This window comes from Sus scrofa, chromosome 2 (genome assembly GCF_000003025.6).
Source record: "Sus scrofa isolate TJ Tabasco breed Duroc chromosome 2, Sscrofa11.1, whole genome shotgun sequence".
NCBI classification, from domain to species: domain Eukaryota; kingdom Metazoa; phylum Chordata; class Mammalia; order Artiodactyla; family Suidae; genus Sus; species Sus scrofa.
Window position 1 is genome coordinate 94,879,368 of NC_010444.4, and position 20,032 is coordinate 94,899,399.

The window sequence follows — 20,032 nt, forward strand, 5'->3', positions numbered from 1 at the left end:
CAGCCGCTTCCCCTGTGCTTCCCTTCCTCTTTAGTGCAGCCGGGAAGTTTTTCGCTTCTGTGCATGTGTGCGTGAGTGTGGGTGTGTAAGGTGAAGGTTTGGTCGGCGTTTGTGCAGGCGTTGGGTTTTTTGCCCACTTCTCTTCCCGTAACCCGGGTAGCTCCCGAGCCTGGGCTGTGGCCCGAAGAGGGGGCGCGGCGGCGGGCTCTCTCCTTTTGTTGTTGTTTCCTCCGCCTGTGGAGCTGAAGGGGGGACGCGCCTGGGTGGGGCGGCTCGGAGCCCGGGCCTGGTGGCCCCCGGGGCTCCCGGGCGAGTAGAGCAGGGCAGAGGAGAGCGGGCTTCAACATGATGGCGGCCGAGGCCGGCAGTGAGGAAGGCGGCCCGGTCACCGCCGGGGCAGCTGGAGGCGGCGCCGCCGCGGGCTCGAGTGCTTATCCGGCAGCGTGTCGGGTGAAGATACCCGCGGCCCTGCCTGTGGCAGCTGGCCCCTATTCTGGGCAGGCGGAAGCTGGAGTGGCCGGGACTCTGGGTGGAGGAGCCGCTCTGGGGTCATCGATCCTGGGACCTGGGTCTGTGGCTGGGGCACTGGCGGGAGCCGGACTGTCAGGGGGAGGTGCTGCTGCTGGCGTGGCTGGTGCTGCCGCTGCCGGACCCGGCGGGGAGATGGCTCTCACCAAGGGGACCACTTCGTTGTCTACTGAGACGTTCGGGGCAGGCGGTGGATTCCCTCCTCTGCCGCCACCTCCTCAGCTGCCCCCGTTGGGCGCAGGCCTGGGAACAGTGGACGAAGGTGACTCTCTGGATGGACCAGAATACGAGGAGGAAGAGGTGGCCATCCCGCTGACCGCTCCTCCAACTAACCAGTAAGTCAAGACCGCTGTTTTGGGGGAAGCTGGCTCGTGGAAAGAAGTGAGAAAACCTGCCTCGTTCCTGCAGCTGTGACTCGTTGTGAAAAGTTTTGAAGCTTAAGGTTCCGTGCGTAGGGATTTAATTTGATCACTCATCTTCCCTACAGGCACACTCCCTGGCGTCTTTGTATATTTATTGCTCCTCTGGGAAGATGTAAATTTTTAAATATGGGAAGCATGGGAAAGTGTAGATCCAGTGACAACCAGATAAGGTTCTGCCCCTTCCAAATTGAGGTGCCGTCCTGGGATTCAGCTGAGCTTGCAGATACCCAGGCGGTCCTTGTCCGTATTAACCCGGGTTAGATGATTAGTAAGAAGCTTTACAAGTATTTGAATGAGTATTGTACTAGTATCATTTGAGACATGCATTGGTCAGAATGCTTTGTTTTCGTTGCGCTGCAAATCGCAAGGCTTAATGATGGAGAAGTCTTTGGATCACTTTTGAGAGCCTGGGTCAGCGAGAAAAGAAGGGGGTTCTGTGAAGTATACGTGTGGTTAGGGGCCCATACTCTGCAATATCTGTAATTTATGTTGTAGAATTCCCATTTATGGATATTAGTGTAATTCTTTTATAGTTGAAACCTAAGTAGAATGTTGGAGCAAATCAAAATAGTGTGCTTCTCTTCAACAGTTTTTGTTGGTGGCCAATGCAGTATTCTATTTGAAAATTAATTTTGACAGTCTACAGCAGAATATATAGGAAGTGACTCTTCCGTATGTAGTACCTCCACCTTGTTCTCTTCATAGGTATGTATAGGTGGACCTTGATGAGAGGAAAATGTTGATGGGGAAGTGCTAATAGTAGGCAAAACTTGTTTTATAGGTCCCTCATATCTGTCTTAATTGACCTTTAGAATTTTGACAACTTGGTGAGTATCAGAGGAAAAAAGATTTGGTTCCTATGTTGACAAACACTCTGTACAGTTGAAAGTTTTTGTTTGCTTTTTGGAAAAGCTTCTTTGGAAGATTTAGAAAGGGCTCAATGAATTAGGACTTTTCAGACTTTAAGCTACATCTTTTGATGGAAAAGTAAAGTTAGTGCTATTTATGACAGCGGTGGTATGGGGTTGTTATATTCCTTTTAATATTGTTCATTTTGAGTTCAGTTTTTTTGGTCTGATTTTATTCCAGCTTTATGTATTGCAGACTTTTTTGAAGGTGTTCTGAGAGTGTTAAAAATTTAAATTACAGCATTGTTTTTACACCTTTAAGACTTTTTGGAAAATCACTTAGATATTAAGGGCCCTGTGGTTATGATAATGTACAACTTTTCATAATAAAAGAGTATATAGTCTTTTGGCATTTCCTAAGTTGAATTAGGCATATTTAGTTTATTGCAGTTCTAAATCCTTTAAATACAGAATTTATTTTGTAGAGCAATTTTAGATTCACAGCAAAATTGAGCAGAAAATGCATTTTTCCCATTAACTTTTTTAATAATAAACATGAATGAGTGCATAGGAAAAAATATGTTTGTAAGAAGTCTCGTGAGATTTTCATCATATTATATGTATTTAGAAATAAAAATATTATTTGTATAGTTATGTATATGAGAATTGTTCATGTTCTAAAAAAGTATCCTCCATTTCTAGTATGTTTCTTAAATTTGCCACTGAGAAGTACAAATTTCCCTTTTTTCTTTATCTTAGATATCAACCCAGAGTCTCTGGAGGCAATACAGTGTAGTGGTTAAGCGTGCAAATTCTGAAGTTAGACAAGATTTGGGTTGGAATCCTGACTCTGCTACTTACTAACTGTGTGATCTTGGAAAGGTCAGTTGCCCCATCTGTAAAATGGGGATAATAATGGTATCTCCCTCAAATGGTCGTTTTTTAAGGTTAATGAGAACCCCCTGAACATATTCAGCACAGTACCTGGCACATTGTAAGTGTTGAGTAAATTAATAGTCTCCTAAAATAACAGTATAATTTTATTGTCATTGATTGCCTACTAGTTCTGTTGGTATAGGAACTCCCTTATTAATGGCTCTTTTAGAGAATGTTTTGAACTCCAAAGGCCTGTCTACTATGATTAATTATGTTAAAATTTTTATTTTAACTTCATAAAGCCTTCCAGCAGGTTAAGCAGGTTTAGAGATGAAATTCAAGTGTTTCCTATAAATTCTTATTTTAAATAAAAGGAAAAGCCTAAATGACTTGGTTAAATAATGTCAAATCTTTAAGAAATGTATTGAAGAGGTGCTTCTGACCTAAATTAATATATGACTACTAGTGACTGGTTACCTTAGTGATAGCACGGTACCAGGGAAGTTCAGGTCACAAGATCAAGTCCACAGTGGTTTGTTAGATAGACCATGGTTCTCTGGTCACAGAACTCAACCTTATGTCCAACTAGTTTGATGTTCTTTGTTATAAGAGAGTAAAGTGACAATATGTAGATAGACCAGTGCAAATATAATCACACTACTATAATTTTTTATGTTATTTTCCTGTGTGTATGTTGAATTATTAGTTCCACGTTTATTATTTTTATTATTATTTTCATTAGTTTGGTTATGGCCAGAAAAATTTGTATAATTTTAACTATTCCTTTATTTGAATATTCTCGTTTTTTGCAAGTTTTTAGGAAAAATTTTTAAAAAGGAAAAAAATTCTCCCCATGTATTTTTATGCTACAAAGATTCTGTATCTAAAACTGCTAACAAATTTGTTTCCTTTTTTTTTTTTTTTTCATGGCCCCACCTGCAGCATGTGGAAGTTCCTGGGCCAAGGGATTGAATCCTAACTGCAGCTGCTACCTTCGTTTCAGCTGCAGCAACACAGAATCCTTTAACCCACTGCACCAGGCCAATGATCAAACCTGCTCCTTCGCATGGACCTAAACCCCTGCAGTTGGATTCTTGACCCACTGTGCCACAGCAGAAACTCCACAGATTTCTGTTTTGAGAGAAAAAGGGGAGTTCTCTTGTTGCACAGCAGGTTAAGGATCTGGTTTTGTCACTGCAGTGGCTTGGGTTTGGTCTGGTAACTTTCATATGACAGGGGCGCGGCCAAAAAAAAGAGAGAGAAGGAGGAAGGGGGAGAGGGGAGGTTAAATTAAGGGAATTTGTCACTGGTACTGCCTCTACTATTATGGAGCTGCTTTTCATGGCCTCATTATTTCTTTCTCTCTTCTCCAGAGGTGAGGGCTGATAGTTAATGGAGTATAGTTCCCTTAGCCCACCTTCAATTATATATAGGGTTTTTTTTAACTATGAGCCTGCAGTAGCAGGAGACTCTTGTGCTGACTCCAACCTACAGATATATCTTGCTTGCTCTGAATGTATTTGGAGCATTTAGTGATTAGTTGCTACCACTTACAAATAGGAAAACTTCATGTTTAGGAAGTCTTGATTTCCAGCATCACTTGAAAAATCACAGGACTTGGCTCTACCTGGTTGTTCTTCCTGCTTGAGGATAGATTTCTAGACCTAGGTAGTGGTTGCTCTGTTTGGGTGAGTTCTGAGCTCTATAGTTAGCTGTAATCTCCACCAGGCCTGCGTTGCCTTTGATGTTATTTACCTGGCATCTCGCCTAACTTGATCTTACCTTGGACCTAAAAGGCAGGCTTTTTCAAGCCTGAAACTTAAAACAGAAAGAAGGAATGTAAGTAATATCTATCTTTTTCTTAAACATCATCTTACTGTTTCTGAAAAATAACATTCATTATTAATTAAGACAAATAATTGTTAAATGTTAATGTTAGGACGTAGCATTCATTAACTTTGTCACTGATTGCATTATAACTCTGGATCAGTCATTATTTCTGAATAAAAATGATGGTGAGCATTTAAAAGATGAGTTATGGACAAGTAGTTTCTGACTAACACCGGTTATTTGTACTTTATTTGTGTGAGTAGTAGAGCAGTGCAGTAGGTTAATTTAAGGGATACAATAATGAGTAAGATAACCTTTTTCTTACTGAGTCTCTCTTCTGGCAGAGTTTTAGATCTAGTAGGAAGTTAAGTAAACCAGTTACTATCATTCAGGCTAGGTTAAGATAAATATCATGAGTGAAGTATATGCAGTCATGGGGGGCATAAAAGAGTAAGATATTTATTTAATTAGAGTCAGTAAAGTCTTAGAAGAAAAGTAGCAGGTATGTTTTCAGTGCTGCTTAATGTATTCTGAACAAGAGGTAATTGGTTCCTATGCCCTTTGCCTAATGATTCTGTCAGGAAAAGTGTTACAGATTAATGAGTGTAAACTTTTGACCTTTAGTGAAGAGTCTGTCCTACTGAATTCTTAATTATTTACCTGTGTCCTAGGATAGGTTGAGGTGGTGCCTGTAGTTACTGAGAATACAGAGCACATCCAAAGGCTTGAATTGGTTTGGATCACTGATTAGCCCTCTAGGGAAATCAGGCAAACATTGACAGATTTATAAAATAAATAAATAAATAAAAGGACAGCAGTAAATGGGGAACAAGGGGGAAATTAAGTGGTCTTTTGGTTTCTTTGCTCCCTTTTTATGGGCCATTAGGGAAATGAGAGAATGCCTTTAACAAAAGCTCAAATACTCCAAATAATATCTTTTGAGGGATGGCGATAGAACTTAAGATGATTTTTAATAGTAACAGTTATTACTGATGATATTTCTTGGTTGCTTAGTACCTGATAGGAACTGTTCTAATTGGCTTATGTGTGCTATTGTAGTTGCATACTGCTTTGCTCCAAAACTTAGTTCTTAAAAACATTTATCTGCTCTTGATTCTAAAATTTGGGCAGGACTTGAAGGAGGACTGCCTTCGTGTGTCATCTGTTGGCTGTAGTGTCCAAGGTGGCTTTTTAACTTATAAGTCTGGTACTTTAGCTAGGATGGGTGGGAACAGCTGTTGGAGAACTGAGCATGTATATGTGTGTATGTATGTCCATCTGTGTCTCTGTGCCTTCCCCTTCTTCACCTCCCCCTGCCTCCCCAAGCCTCTCCATTTCATTAGTTTGAACTTCTTCACAGCATGGCAGATGGGTTCCATGAGGGAGCTTTCTAAGAGGACAAGCCTCACCATACCAGCACTTACGAAGCCTCTGTGTTCTTCATGTTCCAGTGGCCATTGCTAATCACATGACTCAGTCCAGATTTAATGTGAGAGTGGACTATACAGGGGCACCAATATGGGGAGGTAAGATTTCTTGAGTGCATCATAGTAACTGCCCACTGCATATATTACTCATTGACATGTAAATATCAGACAATATTAGAATACTAGTGCTCAGGGGTGGTGTGGAAGAAAGGGCAAGTAATCAGGTTTTTCCCTTAGGGTCCACATGTTGAATTGTCCTTCATCATATGGTTCAAATAGCCACACAATAGATTTTGCTTGTGACCATGATTATCTTAATTTTAAACCAAAGATCTTGAATATAGGTGTTGGTTATGGCTCACTTTTTGAATATATAAATATATGTATGGTAGGTGTATTATCTTGAAATTACCTGCAGTACATTTCAGTTGTGGGTTAAGTAAAAAATAGTTGTTATCAGATAAAATTTACAGATAACTTCTCCATATGTGTAATAACATCTCAATAGATTTGAAATATGCTTTTAGGTGTTCTGCGGTCATATGATTCTGTGAGTAAAACAGTGAACATTATAGGGGGGGCAAAACAATATAAGATTGTGCAATCTAGTTGGACAATAAGGCGTTAGTGATAGAGAAAAATAAAATTAATGTACTGACACATTGTACAAATACATTTTTCAAATGAGAGGATAGTTTTGAAAGAGTTGAAAGAGAGTATATGAAAGAGTGATAGTGAATTTTATACCATAATTCTCTTTTACTAAATTTTCATGGAAGGTTTGATTAGCTTTTGTAGTGTCAGTGTTTGATATCATAGTAGTTCCCCATAGTCACAGATTACCTTTCCATGATTTCAGTTATTCTCAGTCAACCTTGGTTGAAAAATATTAAATGGAAAATACCAGAAATAAGCAATTCATAAATTTAAAAAATTTTATGCTATTCAGAGTTGCATGATGAAATCTCACTCCATCCTGCCCAGACATGAATCATACCTTTGTCCAGCATATCCTCCTGTCACTTAGTAGTCCTGTCTTGGTCATCAGATCGACTATTGCGGTATCACAGTGCTTGTGTTCAGGTAACCCTTGTTTTAGTTAATGGCCCTAAGAGTAGTGATGTTGGCAATTCAGATACGCCAAAAAGAAGCTGTAAGGAGTTCCTGTTGTGTTGCAGCAGGACACGAATCCAGTTAGGAACCATGAGGTTGCAGGTTCAATCCCTGGTGTAGGTCACACACGTGGCTCGAGTTGGTGTAGCTGTGGCCTGTAGCTCCAATTTGACCCCTAGTCTGGGAACTTCCATATGCCCCAGGTATGGCCCTAAAAAAAAAAAAAAAAAAAAAAGCTGTAAAGTGCTTCCTTTAAGTCAAAAGGTGCAAGTTTTTGGCTTAATAAGGGATGAAAAATATCATGCTAGGGTTACTAAGATCTATGATGGGAACAAATCTATCTTCAAAGCTGTGAAGAAGGAGAAAGAAATTCATGATAGTTTTGCTCTTGCATCTCGAGTGGCAAAAGATAGGACCACAGTGTATGATAGTGCTTAGTAAGACGGAAAAGCATTCCTTTGTACAATAAGGTATTTTAAGAGATACATAACATTTATTACAGTATATTATTATACTTGTTCTATTTTATTATTTGTTATTGTTGATCTCTTGCTGTGTCTAATTTATAAATTAAACTTGATCATAGGTATCTATGTATGGGAAAAACAGTATATGTGGGATTTGGTACTAATTTGAGGTTTTAGGTATGCCTGGGAGTCTTGGAATGTATTCCCTGAGGATAAGAGAAGGACTACTGTGTAATTACGAGTGTATGCATAGATACATAGTGTTTTAGTGATAGAGGAAACTCTCATTTTACAGGTACAGAAGCAGACTCAGGTAGAGTGGCTTGCTTAAGGTCACATAGCTAAGTCTTGGTAGAACTGGGGCAGAACCCAGTTCTCATGATGTTTCAGATAGGTTTAAATTTGAGTAATATTTATAATTAATTTTGAGGGGGAGGAAATGGTAAAGCAAAGCCCCATTACTGCATAATGATTTACTGCATTCTAGATACTTTACAGTGGTTATGTCATTTAATTCTCAAAAATAAACAATAAGAGATATTATCCACATTTTTATAGTTGAGAAAACTGAGTGATAGAACTGAAATTCAGGAATTACTTCCCGTCATGGCTCCGTGGAAACGAATCCAACTAGGAACCGTGAGGTTGCGGGTTTGATCCCTGGCCTCGCTCAGTGGGTTAAGGATCCAGTGTTGCTGTCAGCTGTGGTGCAGGTTGCAGATGCAGCTCTGATTTGGCATTGCTGTGGCTCTGGCATAGGCCAGCAACAACAGCTCCGATTAGACCCCTAGCCTGGGAACCTCTGTATGCCACGGGTGCGGCCCTATAAAGACCAAAGACAAAAAAAAAACCAAAAAAAAAAAACCTGAAATTCAAAGGCAGATACTTCCCTTGTTCCTTTGCCTTGTCGGTTTCAGTACATACAATACACACATATATATGTGCACCCATGCATAAGTCAGCATATCACAGGGCTGGCTAGTCCCTGGGTGTTGTGGACTGAATTATGTCTCCAAAATTCATAGGTTGAAGCCATAGCTGCCAATATGGCTGTATATGGAGACAGTACCTTTATGGAGCTAAATGAAGTCGTAAGGGTGGATCCATAATTCAGTAGGACTGATGTTCTCATAAGAACAGGAAGAGGCAAACAGAAATGCACGTGCATAGAGAAAAGGCCATAAGAGTTCACCTACAAGCCAAGGAGAGATGCCTCATTAGAAGCCAGCTAACTCTTTTGGCACCTAATCTTAGACTTGGCCTCTAGAACTGTGAGAAATTGCTGCTGTTTAAGTTGTCGACTGTGGAATTTTGTTAGGGCATCCAGAGCTGACTGATACACTGAGTAACTCTGCATCTTTGAAAAAGACTTTGGATAATTATGGAGCAGATTAAATGCACATTTGCTGCTTGAGAAACAGAGTCTTCATTCCTATATTTCCTATTTTTCCTGATAGGGAAGAAAAACTTTGCTTATGCTTTACTTTTTGAGTTAGTGACTTACGTCTTCTTTTTTGGCTATATATGTGTTGGAAGATGGAAAATATTTAAATGCATGTCTGATTTATCATAGTATGGAAAGGTCCTACATGTGACCATGAGTGGTAGCTGTAGAAAATTCTGTGGGTGAGACATTACTCTAACAAATTTTCTGTGTTCATTCTGTGTTTGTTGTTGGAACATTCAGTGTTACTTTTAAAATTCCTTTCTCTTATATATCTGTTTCTAGCTAAAGAAAGGACATAGAGATACCGCTCAGCTCTTTTATTAAAGTCCTTATAGATATGACCCATTAGACTGTGTTCAGTTAGGATACTTACATAATAATTAGTAGAACAATCTCTCTCATCCATCCATGTCTATCTACCTTGTCTAATCTAATTGTGTTTTCTTTCTTTTTTTCTTTTTTTTTTTTTTTTTTGTCTTTAGTCTTTTTAGGACCGTACTGGCAGCATATGGAGGTTCCCAGGTTAGGGGTCTGTGATTAGCTGCTAGCCCAGGCTATAGCCACAGCGACGCCGGATCCGAGCTGTGTCTGTGACCTACACCACAGCTCACAGCAACACCAGATCCTTAACCCACTGATCAAGGCCAGGGATTGAACCTGTGTCTTCATGGATACTAGTCAGATTTGTTTTTGCTGAACTATGACAGAAACTCCTAATTGTAAATTGTATTTTCATATTTAGTTATAAGAAATAATATAGAGGTGTATCCTTCAGCCATTTTTCCCTTTTTTTTTTTTGCTTTTTAGGGCCGTGCTTGCGGCACATGGAAGTTCCCAGGCTAGGGGGCAAGTCAGAGTTATAGCTGCCAGCCTACTCCATAGCTGCCACAGCAACAAGGGATCTGAGCCAAGCCGCATCTGTGACCTACACCACAGTTCATGGCTAAGCTGGATCTTTAACCCACTGAGCGAGGCCAGGGATCAAACCAGCAACCTCATGGTTCCTAGTCGGATTCGTTTCCCGCTGTGCCACAACGGGGTACTCCCCACCCATTTTTCCTCAGTAGCAACATCTGGTGGTATTACAACTGTGAATTGATTTCATTGATGTAATTCACTTATTCAGATTTCACCAGTTCTACATACACTCATGTGTGTGTGTGTGGCGTACATTTAAATCAGTGGCGTTTTACCACATGTATAGATTTGTGTAATCATCACCACTGTAAAGGTACCAAACAATTGCATTACCACCAGGGCTCTTTGTGCTGTCCTTTTACAACTAAACTCACATTCCTCCATCCTCTAACCCCTGGCAACCACTATTCTTTTCTTCATTTAGTTGTTTCAAAAAGATTACATAAGTGTATTCATATAATATGTAACCTTTTGGGATAGCATTTGTCACTCAACACAATTTCGTCAAGATTCATCCACGTCAAGATTCATCCACATCGTTGCATGTATCAATATTTTGTTCTTTTTCATTGCCGATTAGTATAGATGTGCTTCGGTTTGTTAAATCATTCACTCATTGCAGAACATTTGGGTAAATTCCAGTTTTGGCTATTACGGAAAAAAAAAAAACCTGCTTTGAGCATTTATGTTTACGTTTTTGCATGAACATGTTTTCATTTTTGTAAGATAAATGCCCAAGAGTGCAACTGCTGGATTGTGTGGCAATTGCATGTTCAGTTTTAGAAGAAACTGCCAATCTGTTTTCTAGAGTGGCTGTAACCTTTTACATTCTCACCAATACTGCATGAGTTTGGAGAGAATTGACATCTTTACGATATTGGTCTGCAGCTTTTTTGTGCTATCTTTGTCTTTTTTCAGTATTTGAGTAACACTGGTCTCATAGTATGGGGTAGGACATGTTTCCTCCTTTTCTACTCTTTGGAAGAGTTTGTGCATTATTGATTTTAATATTTGGTAGAATTCCCTGGTGAAAACATTTCAGTCTGAGATTAATTTTTTTTGAGATTTAAAATTATGAATTCATTTTTTAATGATTATAGGATTATAATTTATGATGATTGAGTTTGGGGGCTTTAAAGGAATTGATTTATTTCTTCTAATTTGTCTAATTTAGCAGCATAAACTTATTTGTATCATTTCCTAGTTAACCTTTTAATGACTGTAGAATATTCATAATACTCTTTCATTCCTGATACTTGAATTTGTAACCTTATCTCCTTTTGGTTTTGTCAGTCTTGCTAAAGTTTTATCAGTTTTATTTTTTTCAGAGGATTAGTTTTTTGTTGCATTAATTCCCCCCTGCCCCATGGTTTTGTTTTCAGTTTAATGATTTCTCTTATTTTTATTATTCTTTTTTTCTGGTTGCTTTGGGTTAGGTTTGCTCTTATTTTTCTAATTTCTTGAGCAAGGAATTAAAGATTACTGATTTGAGCCTTTTATTGTTGTTGTTTATTAAAATAAGCATTTAATACTATACCTTTCCCTCTTGGCACTTCTTTAGCCATATTCTGCATCTTTTGACATGTCTTTTTATTATCTTTCAGTTCTATGTTTCTTTTTTTAACTTTGAGACTTTTTGACTCTCGGATTATTTAGAAATGTGTTCTAAGTGTTTTAAGATTTAACAGTTGTCTTTCTGTTTTTGATTTCTAGAGTCCATTATGGTCAGAGAATATACCCTTATGACTTTAGTACTTTTAAACTTGTAGAGGTTGGTTTTATAGTCCAGGACATGGTCTGTCTTGGTGAATGTTCCATGGATTCATGAGAAAATATGTATTTGGCTGTTTTTGGTGGAATGTTCTATGTCAGTTAGATAATTTTTTTTTTTTTTACCTTTTATTTATTTTTTCCACTGTACAGCATGGTGACCCAGTTACACATACATGTATACATTCTTTTTTCTCACATTATCATGCTCCATCATAAGTGACTAGACATAGTTTCCAGTGCTACACAGCAGGATCTCATTACTAATCCGTTCTGAAGGCAATAGTTTGCATCTCTTAACTCCAAGCTCCCAGTCCATTCCATTTCCTCTCTCTCCCTCATGGCAACCACAAGTCTATTCTCCAAGTCCATGATTTTCTTTTCTGTGGAAAGATTCATTTGTGCCATATATTAGATTCCAGATATAAGCGATATCATATTGTATTTGTCTTTTTCTTTGCTACTTAATTTCACTCAGTATGAGAGTCTAGTTCCATCCATGTTGCTGCAAAGGGACATTGTGTTCTTTTTTTTGGCTGAGTAGGATCTTCTATTCCAATCATCTGCCAATGGACATTTGGGTTGTTTCCATGTCTTGGCTATTGTGACTAGTACTGCAATGAACATTCGGGTGCGTGTTGTCTTTTTTAAGGAAGGTTTTGTCTGGATATATGCCCAAGAGTGGGGTTGCTGGGTTATATGGTAGGTCTATGTATAGATTTCTAAGGTACCTCCATACTGTTGTCCATAGTGGTTGTACCAGCTACATTCCCACCCACAGTGCAGGAGGGTTCCCTTTTCTCCACACCCCCTCCAGCATTTGTTCTTTGTGGACTTATGAATGACGGCCATTCTGACTGGTGTGAGGTGGTATCTCATGGTAGTTTTACTTGCATTTCTATAATAATCAGGGATGTTGAGCATTTTTTCATGTGCTGGTTGGCCATCTGTATATCTTCCTTGGAGAAATGTCTATTCAGGTCCTTTGCCCATTATTCAATTGAGTTGTTGGCTTTTTTGCCGTTGAGTTGCATGCAAATCAGTGAAACCAGAGCACATCCTCGCACCATGCACAAAAATAAGCTCAAAATGGCTGAAAGACAAATATAAGACAAGACACCATCAAACTCCTGGAAGAGAACATAGGCAAAACATTCTCTGACATAAACCTTACAAATGTTTTCTCAGGTCCGTCTTCCAAAGCAACAGAAATAAACCAAAAATAAATCAATGGAACCTAATCAAACTGACAAGCTTTTGCACAGCAATGGAAACCAAAAGGAAAACAAAAAGACCACTTACAGAATGGGAGAAAACAGCTTCAAATGATACAACTGATAAGGGCTTAATCTCTGAAATATACAGACAGCTTATACAACTATTAGATATTTTTGTTTGAATGTGGTGTTCAGAACTTTTAAATCTTTGTTCATTTTCTCTTTATTGTGAGTCTGTGAGAGTGGAGTCTTGACATTCCCAACTATAACTGTGAATTTGTCTCTATTTTTCAGCTCTTATTGTTTTCGTTTCATGTATTTTGGAGCTCTGTGGTTTGGTGTATACACTTTTAGGATTGTTGTATATTTCTGGTGGATAGTTTCTTTTATCATTATGTAATTTCTTTTTGTCTCTAGCGAATATTACTTGATCTGTTTGACTTCAAATGAGTTCTGAGTCCCCCATCATTTTGCTTTTCACATGTCTTATTTTAAGTGATCTGATTATAGAGAGCATATAGTTGGTTCTCACCTCCACCCCCAAGCCCACACTGCTAATCTGTCCTTATTTGGTGTGTTTTAAATATTTACAGTTATAATAATTATTGACATGTTAGGACTTAAGTGTGCCTTCTCTTTCTCATTTCTCTGCTTCTCTGTTCTTGCTTTCCCTTGAGTTATTTGAACATTTGTTAGGATTTCATCATGATACATTACAGTGATATTTATATCACTTTGTAGATATTAAAAAATATGTGTGTAATTTACTGCAGTCTGTAGGTATAAGCATTTTATTAATTCAAACGAAGTGAGGAAACTATTCTTCCACTTATCTCCCTTTACCTTCCCACTTTGACTATTTCTTCTGCATACACTGAGTAGCTTTTCAGATGGTATTAATATTTTTGTTATCGTAGAATATACATTATGTAAAACTTATCATTTTAATCATTTTTAGGGTATAGTTCTGTGGTCTGAAGTGTATACACATTGTTGTTCAACCATTACCACCACCTACCTCCAGAACTTTTCCATCTTCCCCAACTGAAACTCTGTACCCTTTAGACACTAACTCTCCTTTCCCTTTTTCCTCAGCCCCTGGCAACCACCATTTTACTTTTTGTTTCTATGAATTTGACTCCTCTAAGTACCTTACATAAATGGCATCATGGAATATTTTCCTTTTGTGACTGACTTATTTCATTTAGCATGTCTTGAAGGTTCATCTATGTTGCAGCATTTGTCAGAACTTTGTTTTTAATTAGGTCTGAATACTACTCTAGCCTTACACCACATTTTTATTCATCGATGGACACTTGGGTCCCTTCCCCTTTTTGACTGTTGTGATTAATGCTATTTGAACATAGTGTAAGTATCTGTTTTAGTCATTTCTTTCATTTTAGGGGTATACCTAGAAGTGGAATTTTTGGATCATAGAGGACTTAATTCTGTGTTTCAGTTTTTGAGGAATTAGGATAGCATTTTTGATAGCATCTATACCATTTTGTAGCCTCAGTAGCAAGTATGAGGGTTCTAATTGTTTCATATCCTCACTATCACTTGTATTATCTGAGTTGGTTATTTATTTATTTATTTATTTGCTTTTTTAGGGCTGCACTAGTGGCATATAGAAGTTCCAGGCTAGGGGTTAAATAGGGGCTACAGCTGCTGGCCTACACCACAGCCACAGCAACACTGAATCTGAGCCGTGTCTGTGACCTATACTACAGCTCCAGCAGTGCCAGATCCCCGACCCACTGAGTGAGGCCAGGGATGGAATCTGCATCCTCATGGATATTAGTTGGATTCATTTGCACTGTGTCACAATGGGAACACCCTTTTTTTTTTTTTTTTTTTTTTTTTTTGATGATGATAGCTATCCTTTGGGTATGAAATTGTATCTCATTGTGGTTTTGACTTGCATTTTCCTAATGTTGAGCATGTTTTCATGTACTTAGTGTCCGTTAGTATATATTATTTGGAGAAATGTCTTTTGTCATTTTTGGCTGCCCTGTGGCATATGTTGCTCCTGGTCTAGGGATCAGATCTGAGCCACAGTTGCAGCTGCGGCAATGCCAGATCCCTAACCCACTATGCAAGGCTGCCCATGTCCAAGGCTGCCAAGACACTATTAGTCTCATTACACCACAGTGGGAGCTCTTGCCCATTTTTTAAAAATCAACTTGTTTGTTTTTGTTGAGTTGTAGGTGTTCTTTATATATTCTGGATTATCAGTTTCTTTTTCAGATAAGTGGTTTATAAACATTTTCTCCTGTTGCGAAGGGTTGATTGTTCATTATTGACAGTCTTTTGATATAGAAGTTTATTAATTTTGATGAACTCCAACTTAGCGAATTTTTTTGCCTCTGAAATTTTTATTTTGTTCATTTGCTATGATTTTAAAATCTTTTGAGTAAGAGAGTAGTCTGTTGAATCTATTATATTTATTCATATTTTTGCTTTCCCCATTGTTCTTTCTTCTTTCCTGTCATTCCAAAGTCCTTTTTATCACTTGAAAACTTTCCTTAGCCATTCTCGAAGGATAGTCTGCTATCTGACAGATTCTTTTAGTTTTCCTTTCTCTTCTATGTCTTTATTTCTGCTTTATTTCTGAGAGATAATTTTGTTAGATATAGAAATCATGGTTGACAGTTCTTTTCTTTCAGTGCTTTTGAAATTTTTTTGTTAGTCTTCTGACCTTTGTGGTTTCAGATGAGAAAATGGCTGCAATTGAGTTGGTGTTCCCCTGTAGGCAGTGCATCCTTTCTCTGTGATTGCTTTCAAGATTTTTCTTTGTCTTTGTTCATAGATAATATGTCAAGCTGTAACTTCTCTGGGTTAACTTGTTTGTGGTTTGCTCATTTGAATCTGTAAGTTTATGTCTTCCTTCAACTTTGAAAGTTTTCAGTCATTTGTTGAAGATTCTACAACTCACTCTTTTTTTTTTTTTTTTTTTCCTTATCTCCATGTAACTCTAATGATAGGGACTTGGATCTTTTATTATTGTCCCATCTATCTGTGAGACCTTGTTATTTTCTTTTCAGTGGTTTTTCTATTTTTGTTCAGATTGAGTAAATTCTGTTGATCTGTCTTCAACTTCACTGATTCTGTTCTCTACTATTCTATTACTACTATTGTCAATAGTAATAATTCCTACTATTGAGCCCATCTAATAAGTTTTTGTTTTTCTTGCTTATTGTAGTTTTCAGTTCTTTAATTTTTTTAATAGTTTTTATTTCTTAGCTTACATTTTGTCTGTTTCAAGAGAATTTGTGATTCACTGATCAAGATTTTTTTTTTTTTTTTTTTTTCGGCTGCACCAGCAGTATGTGGAAATTCCTGGGCCAGAGACTGGGCCAGAAATCAAACCCACACTTCTTGGGCTGCTGCCGTGATAACACTGGATCCTTAAGCTGCCGTACTACAAGGGAACTCTGTTGGAGATTTTTTTTATGATGGCTGCTTTAAAATCTTTTTCAGATGATTCAAATATCTAATTTGTGCCAGTGTTGGCATATGTTGATGATTGTCTTTTTTCCTCATTCAAGTAATGATTTTCTTGGTTCTTAGTATGATGGGTATGTTCCCTAGGTATGATGGATATATTTACTACAGAAAATTTGGAAACCATTGGAACATACAAAGAAGAAAAAAAATCACTTTTTATTGCCGAAGTCTCCTTTAAATTTTTTATGTATACTTCATAACACTTAGCCAAAAAAAATATGTCAGTTATACCTTGAGATATGATAGTGCACGTTTCATTCCAGACTACTGTAGTGAAGTGAACATTGCAATAAAGCAAGTGACACAAACTTTTTGGTATCCTTGTGCATATTAAGATTAAACTGTTTATTCTCTATTATAGTGTCTGTTAAGTGTGCAGTAGTGTTCTAAACAAGTATATAAACCTTTATTTAAAAATACTTTCTGCTAAAAACAGTATTAACCATTATCTGAACCTTCAGTGAGTCGTAGTGTGTGGGGGGATAACATCAGATCACCAAGCACCATAACAAATATAATAATAATGTAAAAGTTTGAAATACTGTGAGAATTAGCAAAATGTGATACAGAGACACAAAATGAGCAAATGCTGTTGAAAAAGTGCTGATAGACTTGCTCACTATAGGGTTACCAGAGTCCTTTAATTTGTAAAAAACACAGTTATCTGTGAAGCACAGTAATAGTTTAGTAAATTCTTTAATTCTTTAGTAAAGCACAATAAAATGAGATATGCCTGTATATATTCCCATTCCCCCCAAATATAATTGTAGCTAACACTTTCACATGTGAGGAAATTGAGGTAAGCAGAGTTTTAGGTAATTTTCCCAGGTCACAAAACTACCAGAAGATTCAAACCCAAACTTTTGATGCCCAGGTCTATACTTTTAACCATTGTGAAACACTCAGTCTTACTCTTTTTTTTTTTTTTTTGCCTTTAACCACTTGTGAAAAATTCCTTCGATAGGAGAACAAACTTATCTTAGGAGAGATAATAGATTAATAGCCCTTTGAAGATATTTTGGATAGTGTTTAAGTGGTTGAATACATATATCTATAGATATTTAAATGTGTTTAGCTACAGATATATACGTGCATTTTGCAAGATTACCTTAAATAGTAGAGAAAGCAGTTTTGATGCCTCTATGCATTTGCTTATGGATATTTAAATAAATAAATGCCTTCTTATATTTGAATGGAAAGTGGTAATAGGCTTTCTTTTTTCTTTTTATAAGTTTTTAATCTTCTTTCAAAAGAACTTTTTTAAATTTTTTGAAAGTAAATGATTATTAGCTTCCTTACTCATTTCTTGAGCCACAAATTGTGTAGAAATTCTTCCAAACATTGTGTCACTAGAGGGTCACTCATCACGTAATATGTAGTAAGCTTGGTTGTTTACCCATAACATTGAGTTTTAGGGTAGCTGCCTAAGCATGGATTTTTGGGGAAATTCCTAATCACTGGGTTAAATAGTGATTATATGGTGGTTTAGGAATAACTTGCTGCATTTCAGTTTTTACCTAAGAAAACTAATCCATATGTCTAGAGTGCATTTCTGTGTGTGTGTACTTAAGGGACATAGCAATGATAAGGTGATGGTAAGAGAAAATAAATTTTCAGTATTTCTTTGGAATCCTATTAGAATTCTCTACATTTGTCATTCTGGCAGCTAAAAATGAGTAAATGATGTAGTTGATGTTTGCTTTTAGTCTTTCATGGCATTCGGGAAAAAGGAGCACACTGGCAGGGGACTGTATCCTCTAGTTCACATTAGAATTCGTGAATATTATCCACAGAGTATTTTCCTCATGAAGCCTTTTTTAAAAAGATAATTATAAAAGTGAGTAGTATTTAAAGTAGCTAGCAATTTTATTTTGACACTTTTTTTGGGACTTATTTAACTTGATAAAATATTGTAGTGTCAAAAATCATACAAAGTCTTAGTGTGCTGTGGAGAAATAGTACTTTTTAATAAATTAAAATTAGTTTTTATGAAATGGTTTTGTTTGCCTAGTGCACAGGGCCTGTGAGAACATGCAGTAGAGGAGAACTTGAAATACACTAGCTAGCAGGTGCATCTTGGTATGCTTTGCATGAGCTTGAGCATTGTCCTATAGATATGTGGAATCCATAGAATGCAATCTTTTTCTTAACTTTTTAACACTTTTTAAAAAAGATGTCAGCAATATGCCTTTCTTTTTCTCCTTTCCCCACTTAAATGTGATCATTTTTTTTTTCTTTCTTTTTTTTGGGTCGTTTTTAGGGCTGCACCTGCGGCATATGGAGATTTGCAGGCTGGAGGTCTAGTTGGAGCTACAGCTGCTGGCCTATGCCACAGCTGCTGCAGTGTGGGATCCGAGCTGCATCTGCAACCTACACCACAGCTCACAGCAACACTGGATCCTTAACCCCCTGAGTGAGGCCAGGGATTGAACCTGCAACCTCATGGTTCCTAGTTGGAGTCGTTTGTGCGGCACCATGACAGGAAGTCCTTTTTTTTCATTTTTTAAAGTTTTATTGAAGTATAGTTGATTTACAGTGTTGTGATAATTTTTTCTGTACAGCAAAGTGATTCAGTCATACATATACATACATCCATTCTTTTTCAGATTCTTCTCCCACATAGACCATCACAGAATTTTGAGTAGAGTTCCCTGTACAGCAGGTCCTGGTTGGCCAGTCATTCTGTATACCACAGTGTGCATATGTCAGTCCTAAACCCCCAGTCCATCCCTTAACCCTCTTGTCCTCTTTGGTAACCATTAGTTTTTTTTTTCAAAGTCTGTAATTCTGTTTGTGTTCTGCAAATATATTCATTTGTATCCTTTTTTTTAAAGATTCCACATATAAGTGATATCATATAATGTGTGTCTTTCACTGTCCACGTAACCTCACTTAGTGTGATAATCTCTAGGTCCATCCATGTTGCTATAAATGACATTATTTCATTCTTTTTTATGGCTGAGTAATATTCCATTCTATATATGTACTACATCTTTATCCATTCCTCTTTCAGTGGACATTTATGTTGCTTACATGTCTTGGTCAATGTAAATACTGCTTCAGTGAACACTGGGGTGCACATACCTTTTCAAATTATAGTTTTCTCCAAATCCATGCCCAGAGTGGGATTGCTGGATCTTATGGTAGTTCTGTTTTTAGTTTTTTTTTTTTTTTTTTTGAGGAGACTCCATACTGTTTTTCATAGTAGTTGTACCAGTTTACATTCATACTAACAGTGTAAAAGTTTCCCTTTTCTACACACCCTCCCCAGCATTTACCCACAGAATGGGAGAAAATATTTGCAACTGATGCAGCTGATAAGGAATTAACCTCCAAAATATACAGACAACTCATGCAGCTCAATATCAAAAAAAAAAAAAAAAAACGAACAACCCAGTCAAAAAAATGGGCAAAAGACCTTAAATAGAGATTTCTCCAAAGAAGACATACAAAAAAAAAAAAAAAAGAAATCCCAAAAAACAAAAAAATGCCTGAAAAGATGTTCAGCATTGTTAATTATTAGAGAAATTCAAGTCAGAACTTCGGTGAGGTACCACCTTAGATCAACCAGAATGGCCATCATCAAAAAATCTACAAACAGTAAATGTAATCATTTACTTTGATGGTTCTTTTCTACTTCTTAAATTGTTTTAGAATCTCAC

The 20,032-nt window shown here is 37.5% G+C and overlaps 1 protein-coding gene across 3 annotated transcripts in view; it reads left to right on the forward strand.

The window, feature by feature from the left end:
- Positions 248–20,032, forward strand: part of RASA1 (RAS p21 protein activator 1) — a 113,111-nt gene continuing 93,326 nt past the window's right edge. Inside the window, exon 1 of one of the 3 annotated variants that reach the window (XM_003354207.4) lies at positions 248–863. In XM_003354207.4, the coding sequence (XP_003354255.1) occupies positions 346–863 (518 nt within the window). In that variant the 5' untranslated portion in view covers positions 248–345. Of the gene's footprint in view, positions 864–2,686; positions 6,031–20,032 lie in introns of those variants that run through there. The other 2 variants (XM_005661545.3, XM_021084515.1) reach the window with 2 other exon arrangements.